Raw genomic sequence first — 10,331 nt, 5'->3', positions numbered from 1 at the left:
GCTCTAGCCCACCTCCGAAGCTTTCCAAATCCTCTTGCAAAGCAGCTCTAAAGTGTCCTGCACCACATGGTTGGGAGCTGTCACAGCCATGGTCCTGCTCCTGGTACCAATTTCAAGCTTAGTCACTTTTTATTTCTCTTTTCTTTTTTTCTTTCGTTTTTTTGTGAGTTTGAGGGGTACAGTGGATTGAACTGGGGACCTTGTGCTTGCAAGGCAGACAGGAAAACTGCGTTGGAACTCGGGCCCCACTTTTCTTTCACTGAGTGACACTGCAACTTAGGAAGGAGAGCACTTTATTTTGGCTTAAATATGGCGTCGGTTCAGTCCATGCTTGGCCAGCTCTGAAGCATAAACAGCATGATGAGGGCCTGCAGAGGAAGCTGTCTCCGTCAGCAAGGGGACAGCAGTTCCACCCGACTCTGAGCACAGGGCCACAAAGTCCCGCCCTGCTCTCTCAGGAGGAGGACTCGCCGGAAGGAAGACAGCAGCAGGGCAGCTGCAAGGAAAAGACGCCCCATGTGCCCCGGCTTCTGTCTACAAGGTGAATGGGGAGCCCTGTGTGCACCTGAACCCACAGGGTCACCCCCAGGAGGGCCATGGCCTCAGCTTCAAGGTGACCTAAAGGCTCCTGACACCCAGGTGGCTTTGGCTTCTGGGTCCCCATGATGCAGCCCCCACTACACCATCCAGCACCTCACCAGGCTCCGCTCCCTCTGCTCCCTGAGTCCAGGCTGCTGAGGCCTCACCCACTGTGGGCTCAGACCCCACCTGGCCCCACTCTGGCCCCCTCTCTGGACACCTGAGCCACTGCCCTCCTTCCTGTGTCTCCCCTGCAGCAGTGGAGGCCCGCGCGAGAGACCTGACAGCACAACTGTCTGCTGCACACCTTGGGGGTCTCCTGCACCCCCTCCCTTGAAGTCACCTGCAGAGTTGGGCTCCCTCAGACCACACTCGGCGCTCCTGGGCTGTGTCTGCCACTGTGAGAAGTGCAGATGAGAGTGGACCAGGGCACGGGGTGCAGAGGGCGGGGTCTGAGGGAGCAGGAGTGAGCTCAGGGCTCTCCTCTCCCAGCAGCGGACACAGGGCGCTCAGTCCTCTCAGCACCACGGTGACAACCCACAGGGAGCGATGCCCACACAGAAGCCACCCGAGCCTGTGGCCCAGGGCTGTGTTGGTGGCCGGTCACTCTGACAGTGTGCACTCCCGTGACTGACCTTAGTCACTTCATCTACAGCTTCTACAAACATCAAACTGATGATTGGGGCCCAAGAGGTCACCACAAATGACCCTGTCATCATAGCTCAGATGGCCTGGCCTGCAGCTCCCTGGGGACAGCGATGCTTCTGCCCAGCAGGACGCGGCCAGGGCTGCAGGGAGAGGCCCCCTCCCCACAGCTGCACCAAGGGTCCACCCCGCTTTGGGCCAGGTGCAGCCTTCACTGCACGGCGCCCTCTGTCCCCTGGGCGCCCAGCACAGCGGCCCCACTGTGTCCACCTGAGTCTGAGCAGCCCAGAGCTGCCCGGGGCTGTGCAGGCTGGGCCAACCCTGCTGTCTGTGCTCCGCCCCTCCCCTGCGCACCTGTCACACCTGGCTGTTAGACAGTAACTGACCTGGGGGCCACGGTCCTGCCTGCTGTCCTTGCTCATTACTGCATAGGTGAGGGGCGTCGTGGGGTCTGCTCTGCTGCCCCGAGAGTGCAGGGCGGGCAGGGGAGCTGTGCCTCGGGGCAGCGGGGTGGACTCCGGGGTCCTGGAAGGACTCTACAGGTGAGGTGTGACAACACGTGTTTAGCCTAGGTTTATCCATCTGGGAAATGGGCTATCAAGGTCCTCCCAGGGGACTTCCTAGATTGTACGAAATGGGCATTCAGTTACCAAGAGGAAGCCATTATTAATAACAAGTATTTCTGCAGCGACTATCAACGAATGAATGAATGAAGGCCCATTGTTATGAAGAGAACGGAAGACCCCGTGCTCTGTTTCTTGCTTTACTTGGGCTCCTCCTTCCTCTCCGAGCCCGCATCACCCTCACACATGTCCTCCCCGCTTCCCTTCAGGGTCACAGCCTTGAGGACTGGCGAGGCCGCCCAGACTGCCCGGCCCCTGCAGCAGCAAGGACCGCCCCCCAGCTGAGGAGCCAGAGGATCGCTACACCACCCTCAGCTTCCAGCAGGACCCCAGCACCTCGGAGTACTCAAGCTGGTCAGCAGCAGTGCCCGGGCTTCCCTCAGACAGAGACCTGGGGAAAGTGTTTCCACCAGCCGAGCTCCCCATCACCAGGGCGCCAGCCAGCAGAGCGGCCTCTCCCTGACCCCAGAGCTCAGCTCCACCTGCAGCCCAGACTTTGAGCAGCTGATTTTACTCTTCAGTCTCCTCTGTCAAATGCACACAATAAACCTGAGTTCCGGGCTGTTGGTCTCAGGGAAGCCATTTCCACAAAGGGCCCTGGGCTGTGTCTGCAGAGAGCACCTCGGCTGCAGGCCACCCAGGGCTGCATTCCTGTGGAGACCCAGGTCAGCCGCCCTGGCCCGAGGAGGCTCCTGCAGGTCTGCTCTCACTCCCATCTCAAAGGCCCTGCCTCCTGCTGTCCAAACCCTGCTGTAGCTCCTCCCTTGGAGTGTGGCTGGGATTTCATTTGACCGTAGAATGTCCCAACACAGACGAGATGCCAGTCCCGCGGTTCCATGACGTAAGAGCATAACTTTTGCCTTGCTGGCAGGGTTTTTCCCTTGCTGGTTTCGATTAAGCAAAGTACCATGTTGTCAGTGCCCACACGGACAGGCCCAGGTGGCCAGGACTCAGGCTGACCTCAGCAGAGACCTTCAGTCCCATGACACACTGGAAATGAACCCTGCCCACAGCCACCGGAGCTTGGAAGCAGGTCCTTCCCCAGTCGGGCCCAGAGGACACTGCAGCCCTGGCTGTGTCTTCATCACAGCTTTGGGAAAGGCTGACACCAAGCACCTGATAGGCTGGGGGCGATGCCTGGCCCCAGACATGTAGAGTGGAGTAAGGGTGTCGGTTCAGCGAACTGAGCTCTGTTATTCATTACGTAGAAATCAGAAACCAGCACACGTCTTCACTGGTTCATGCAATTAGGCAGGACCTACACCACTGAAAAAGTGAGTAGAGCCGGACCCTGCAGGAAGAGAGGGAGGAAGCCATGCAGCTGCAGCTGAGGAGAAAGATGGAGGCCAGGGAAGGGGATGGGCTGGACCCTGAGCCATCACAGGCTTGGGCTGGAGCAGAAGCCACTCGGTTCTAGTGACAGGGACCTCCTGCCCCCTCCACTGTGTCACACAGACACTCAGTGAGGTCACATCGTCCCTGCGCATTGCCCCCCTCCCCGCCTGGAGCTGTCCGGGGCGGGAAGGAGAGAACAGCAATTGCTCTCCCGAAGACACTGCCTTTACATCCATTGGCACGGAAGACAACAGAACATAAACCACAAAATGGAAAATAACAAGCATCAAGGGTGAGGAGAAAGTGAATTCTGGTCACTGACTGGGAATAGAGCAAGCCTCGGGGGGAAGAAATTTAGCGGGTCCTCAACACACTAAACAGAATGAGTTGGGTATTTCTTTGTTCCAGTCTAATTTATTTTCCCCATCATTTGTTCACAGCTGTGCACAAAGGCACCTGGCTGAATCTGTCTGTCCGTCTGTCCGTCTGTCTATCTGCCTATCTCTGATAGTGGGGATTGATCCTGAGACCTTGCACATGTTAGGAGAATGCTGAACCACTGACTACACTCTGGGGCTATCTGAGAATTGCACAGAGTTCCAAGCACTAATTATTCACACGCCACTGTGGCAGGAAACTTGCCTTTAAAGGTGGATAGTCTGACTTTGCGCTCTTGTAGCGACACCCCTGAAGGAACAGCACAAGTGATAGTTCTGTTGTGAACACATCCCTGGAGCAGACACCAGTCCTGGAGCAGACACCAGTGGCACGTGCTTCTTGCTGTCTATAACTCAGCTATATCGTTTTCTATTAGATGGAAGCCCTACGTGACTCAAATGGGCGTGTGAGATGGTGGAACGGGCAGGAGTAGCTCCTCCTCCGGGGGCTTCCAGGGGGACTAAGACCTGGTCTGAGAACCGGCAGGGCTCTGCTGAGTTAGGTGCAGCTGAGGTCAGTGTGACCCCAGTTAAAATCCTCTCCCCTGAATTACCGCCTCTCACAGACCCATTGGGTTGCTGGCTAATCACACCCAGGCCCAGAGCCTGTTTGTCCTCTCCAAGCAAGATGAGCAGTGCCTCCTCCCTTAGAGCCCCACTTGGGGCCATCATGCCAGATGTTTGGTGAGGATCGGGTTCATGTCTGGCTGAGTCAGGAGTGCCTCACCCATCTCTCCTGAGCAGACTCCGAGGCCTATTAGGGCTGGAATAATCCGCCCCCTCGGGTGTGTACAGATCTGACCTTAGACAGATAAACTGTTCCTCTCAAGAACCTCTAAAGTCCTGACTCCATTCTCCTCAGCCACTAAAACATACAGTCCAAAATCTAACACGTGGCCAATAACGATGTGCCAAATATCCCGACTCCACCCTGGCTCCACCCCCCGCCTTACTCTGTCCAATAGCGATCCAGTAGCGCCACCCTGGATCCACCCCTGCCTTACCCTATATAAACCTGTGCATTTCCTGAATAAAGTGGATGCGTTCCAGAAACCTCCCTGGAGTCTGCTTGGTGATTCCCTGCCTTGGCCTCCAAGTCCAGGTCCCTGAACCTTGTCCTGCAAGTGGGTTCACAGACGAAAACAACCATTTGGCCCTATATCACTAGGTGTCTTCACAGCCCTGCTCACTTTCTTCCCACAGTTGTAATCAATAAATGCTGGATGTCGTTGGAAGCCTTTGTCTTTGCTGCCCAGAGCGGCACACATCAGCCCCAACACCCAGTTCTAAGTCTCCCTTTCTTTAGTCCTATCAGCTTGTGCGGTAGTGCCCCGTAGGACACTGTAGATGAACTTCAGGGGTCTACAGTAATGTCTGCATTCCCACTCCCTACCCCTCACCTACAAGGATCCCCAGCATCATGGGCTCCTTGCTTTGGGACATCTCACATCCCCGACATCACTGCATGGCACTGACTCAGGAGGGGAAGAAATCGGGTCCTGCATCGCCCCTCCGTGTGAAACACTGAGAAAGGCACCAGTGTTGAAACAGATGATAAAAGGATGGGAATAGATAGCATCAAAAATCACTTTCAAGGGCCAGGGATTTAGCTCAGTGGTGCCGCCGTCTGCCTTGCAAGCCCAAGGACCCAAGTTCGATCCCTGGTGCCAAAAAATAAATAAATAAATACATAAATAAAATAACTTTCCAGTACCAGATCCAAGAGTCACAGAGCACAAGAACTCCACGAGCAGGTACGCACTTCTACTCCCACTGTAGGATTCACAATGGGGCTGCTCCCCACGGACTCATAGTCACACCTGCCTGTGCTACCACAGGGCCATTGCTCTTGCCAGACATAAGGAGAACAGATGAAATGGACTTAATAGGCTTCACAGAATGTCCCCCAAATGCTGCAGAGTGTACATGGTGCCCACCAGCTCTGCCCTTTTCTCTGCTTCCTCACGACCAGGACGTGTGCAGCTTCCCTGCAGACCCACATCATGCTGTTTAGGCTTCATAGTCAGCCAACCTCGGACCGAACCGGCTCCATATCAGAACTAAAATGAAGTGCTCTCCTCCGTGAGTTGCAAGTGTCTCTCAGTGAAGAAAAAGTAGGGCCTGACATTTAGCTCAGTGGTTCCATCGCCTGCCTCACAGGCTCAAGGTCCCCAGTTCCAGCCCCAGTACTAAAAATAAATGAATAAATAGACAGAGGGAATAGCCTTGAAATTGGTACCAGGAGCAGGACCATGGCTGTGACAGCTCCCGACCATGTGGTGCAGGACACTTTAGAGCTGCTTTGCAAGAGGATTTGGAAAGCTTCGGAGGTGTGGGCTAGAGCCGTCCTACAAGGTTGAGAAAAGTGATTGACGTTAGATACTGGTCACAGCTCAGAAGAACACAGTGCTGACAGGGACATTCCTGTAGAACAGAAAGCCCAGACTCGGGGGCTTTTAGGTGGGTGCCAGGTCTGCACTGGCAGTGGGACTGGAGAGATTGTGTGCTATGCCCTTGCAGAAAATGAGTCTGCGCTTGGCTGGCGCCCTCAGCCTCTGAGAGAGACGGGGAAGAAGGACCGGGTACTGAGCCAGCGGGTGGAGCCAGTTTCCCCTCATCCCAAAGCTCAGACTGTGCCGTGGGCAGTGCTGCTGCCTTTCGCCTGATCTACAGGGGATGGGAGGGAAACGGCAGTGCTGGAGCGCATGAAAAGGGTGTTTTCCCACAGGGCAAAAGGCAGAATTCTTGCTAGAAGCATAGTAGGACTTCACGTTACAAATAAAGAAGAAAGAAAAGTGCAAAGAGGATTGTGGTCCCAGGGGTCGGCGATAGAGCCTGTGGGGAGGAAATGTGCTGTCAAAGGGCGGGAGGTGACAGGCAGACGGGAACTGTGAGCCACGGACTTCACAGCGGGCCGCGGGCAGTGACGGGTCTGCAGGGCTTCCTCGGTCACGAACTTAATCTGTTCTGTGACCCCGGGGAAGATGGCGATGCTGTGTTTCTCACCCAGCCAGGGATGGTGAGTGGAAGCAACACTTTGGTGAATGGTTCTATTTGTGAGCTGAATTGTCCATAAAAAGAAGTGTTTGTGAAATGAGGTATTACTGTAGTACAAATGGGTACAGAGTAGATCATAAACGTTCTGACTAAAATAGATGAATGCTTGTGAGCTGATGGTATTTTAATGAGTTGGATTTAATTATCTCATTAAGAATACATTTACCAAAACGTCACATTGTGGCCAATAAATGTAAGCAACGACTCTTTGTGAATGAAAGTGAAATGAATTGTGATGAAACAGACACAGTGTAAAATTTGCCATTGTAACCATCTGGAGTGCGAACTCACCAGCACAAAGGACGTGCCCCTGCGTAGGCAGCCTTGGCTGCACCCTAGGTCCAGACAGAAAATCTCCAGCAGGAAGCCATTTCTGCTCCTGCTCCTCAGTCTCTCCCTTCCCCGGGGAGCCTCTAACCTACTTTCTGTCTCTGAGGACTTTACCTAATCTGCATATTTCACAGGACCGGATTCTTGCATTATCTGTCTGTCTTCGCCTACTCAGGGTCGTGTTTTCTAGTTTTATAACATAGCAGACTCCATTCCCTTTGGTGGCTGAGGAACATTCATATCTGTGCACAGAACAGGATTTATTCATGGCAGATTTCTTATTTGTTAGATTTTTTGGTGCTGGGATGGGACCAGGGCCTCATACATGCGGGGCGATCACGGTACCACTGAGCTGCACGCTAAAATCCATATCGTTTTACTTATTTTGCTTGCTAACATCCCATCCTTCAGCCTTAAAGAATCTGGGGCTCAGGGTGGGCAGGGCAGACCCCTAAATGTGCTCAGGGTACTCGGGTAACAGGAGCTGCGGTGGGGCCAAGAAGCTCTCTGGGAAGGAGGAGGTGAGGAGGTGGAGCAGTGCGGACTCCTGAGATCCGGTTCCAAAGCAGCCTTTCGGGTTCCACTCCGCCGTCGGACTTCAGCTCCGAACACAGACACAGACGCAAACACAAAACTGTGAAGGGTCTCACGATGGCACCCTCAGAGCTGCAGATCGCAGTGTCGCGCCCTCGAGGGTCCCAGCCCCGTGCCTCCGCCTCTTCTCCCGAGTAGCTGGTGCCTGACTAGCCGCAGAGTCTCCTGAAGGGCAGGCAGGAGGAGCAGTGTGTGGGGCGGGAGGGACGTGGATGGCGCGGAATTTGTGGGCCCAGAGAGGAAAGGCCCATGCGGCAGGGCTTGGGGGTCATTTCTGATCTTGGATTGTCATCTCTGCATGGAGTAGATGCCTGCTGGGACGCGCACAGGGAGTGAACAGGATCCTCTCCCACCTGGCCACTGCGCACTGTTCCCCTGTGAGCCCCTCTCCCGAGACACCCTGCCCTGGGGCTCGGCCAGGATGGCTCCTTCCTGGGGCACCAAGTCCCTCCGGCCCCTGCCCTGCCACCCATGTGTGAAAGGAGAAGTCAGAATGGGGATCTATGGGGACCGTGCATTTCCTGAGGTTCCTCCCTGTGACTGTCAGTGCCTGACCTCTGGGCCGCTGCCCAGGCATCGTCGACAGCGAACAAACTGGAGGCCAGCGAGTCCCCGATGGGCCGGCTCCTCCCTGCCCTGATGCTGCTGCTGGCCCTGCTGCTGCCCCTGCTGTGGGCAGGTGAGTAGGGGGAAACTCGGGGCTCCCAGGTGGGGCCCGGGGCTGCATCTGAGCCTCTGTGTCCCCCCAGGGTCCCTGCAGGAGAAACCAGACTACTGGCTGCAGGTGGAGAAGTTTGTGACGGTGCAGGAGAACCTGTGTGTCCTGGTGACCTGCTCCTTCTCCTACCCCCAGAACGGCTGGAACCACTCTCACCGTGCTCACGGCTACTGGTACCGGCAGAAGGAGGATGGGAAAGTTGCCCACACAACAGATGAACTTGCGGCCACAAATGACCCGGGAAAGAAAGCTGGACTGAAAAGCAAAGCTGGTTTCCAGCTGCTTGGGGACCCCAGGGCCTACAACTGCTCCCTGAAGATTGCAGGTGCCCAGAAGGGGGACAGTGGACGTTACTATTTTCGTGTAGAGAGAGGAAGACTGAAGTACAGTTACCGAAAGTTGCCCACACAACAGATGAACTTGCGGCCACAAATGACCCGGGAAAGAAAGCTGGACTGAAAAGCAAAGCTGGTTTCCAGCTGCTTGGGGACCCCAGGGCCTACAACTGCTCCCTGAAGATTGCAGGTGCCCAGAAGGGGGACAGTGGACGTTACTATTTTCGTGTAGAGAGAGGAAGACTGAAGTACAGTTACCTGAGACCAATGCTGACTGTGATATTGACAGGTAAGGAACAGTCCCCTTGGAAAGGGCAGCAGGCTGGGAGGATCCTTAGGGACACGGAGGGTGTCCTGTCCTGGTGTGGAAGGGTCAGCAGAGGGTGGTGACCCCCAGGACTGAGGTGTCTGTCTCGGGCACACAAGGTCCTGTCCTTCTGTCCTCCCCAGAGCTGACACAGACCCCGGACATCCACATCCTGGAGCCCCTGGTGTCGGGTCACCTCAGCCGCCTGCTGTGTTCCATGCCCAGGACCTGCAGTGGGATCAGGGCTCCCAGGTTCTCCTGGAATGGATCAGCCCTGAGACCCCCGGGGTCGGGCTTCGGGGTCCATACCTCCTCGGAGATCCTGCTTACTCCTCGCCCTGAAGATCATGGCACCCAACTCACCTGTCGGGTGACCTTCCCTCAGGCTGGTGTGACCAGGGAGAGGACTGTGCAGCTCAGTGTGTCCTGTGAGTGCTGGGACAGGAAGCCAAGGGTGGACACCACCTCTTCTGCCCTGCTTCCTGCTCTGTCTCTGGGCTCCTGGGGTGCTGTTAAGGACCACAGGCCAACTTTGCACCTGACCCTCCCTGTGTCTGTCCTTCCAGATCCTCCTCAGAACCTGACCGTCAGTGTCACCACAGCAGATGACAGAGGTAGGTGACATCCCTCTGTACGGGGTGGGAAGCAGACTCCGCTAACAGAGCCCAGAGCCACCCACCGGCCCAAGCCAGGAGTTCATGGTGGGATACGCGAACATCGCTCTGTTTTTGCGGCGTGACAAGGCTGTTTTGTCCCCTGCATGCAGTTGGAAGGAATCATCACAGTCACACCCCTTGGCACTCTCTAGGCAGGGCAAGGGGACAGTGGAACCCTGGAGTCCTGACAGCCCCTGCAGTTCTCCCTGTCTCCGTGGTCGGAGAAAAGCCCAGCAGGTCCTCTCTCTATCTCTTTCTCTCTCTCTCTCTCTCTCTCTCTCTCTCTCTCTCTCTCTCTCTCTCATCTAATTATGTCTGCGTCTCCCACGATGCTTCCTTACCCTCCCTTACCCTGTTACCTTTAGGGAAACAACGGAAGTCTACCTTTTGCTCTGACATGTCCTTGATGGCTTTAGATTGATGACATTCATCCAGCACAGACTTAACCCAGGTTGTTTTCTTCTCATGGTGGCGGGGGTGGCACCCAGGTCCTCATGCCTCCGAGGCCAGAGCTCTGCCGCTGAGCGCCCCCCTCAGAAACAACGGAAGTCTACCTTTTGCTCTGACATGTCCTTGATGGCTTTAGATTGATGACATTCATCCAGCACAGACTTAACCCAGGTTGTTTTCTTCTCATGGTGGCGGGGGTGGCACCCAGGTCCTCATGCCTCCGAGGCCAGAGCTCTGCCGCTGAGCGCCCCCCTCAGCCCACACG

The 10,331-nt window shown here is 55.6% G+C and overlaps 1 protein-coding gene across 1 annotated transcript in view; it reads left to right on the top strand.

The window, feature by feature from the left end:
- Window positions 1-8,173: 8,173 nt before the first annotated feature.
- The window catches only part of LOC104873926 (sialic acid-binding Ig-like lectin 11), an 8,259-nt gene continuing 6,101 nt past the window's right edge, over window positions 8,174-10,331 (top strand). Inside the window, 5 exon segments of the mRNA XM_033766023.1 lie at window positions 8,174-8,279; window positions 8,350-8,716; window positions 8,815-8,942; window positions 9,104-9,388; window positions 9,527-9,574. Coding sequence (XP_033621914.1) covers window positions 8,216-8,279; window positions 8,350-8,716; window positions 8,815-8,942; window positions 9,104-9,388; window positions 9,527-9,574 — 892 coding nt within the window. The 5' untranslated portion in view covers window positions 8,174-8,215.

This window comes from Fukomys damarensis, unplaced genomic scaffold (genome assembly GCF_012274545.1).
Source record: "Fukomys damarensis isolate Sample0158 unplaced genomic scaffold, DMR_v1.0_HiC HiC_scaffold_19, whole genome shotgun sequence".
NCBI lineage: Eukaryota > Metazoa > Chordata > Mammalia > Rodentia > Bathyergidae > Fukomys > Fukomys damarensis.
Note: the sequence above shows the minus strand (reverse complement) of the source record. Positions and strands in the feature narration are given on the sequence as shown.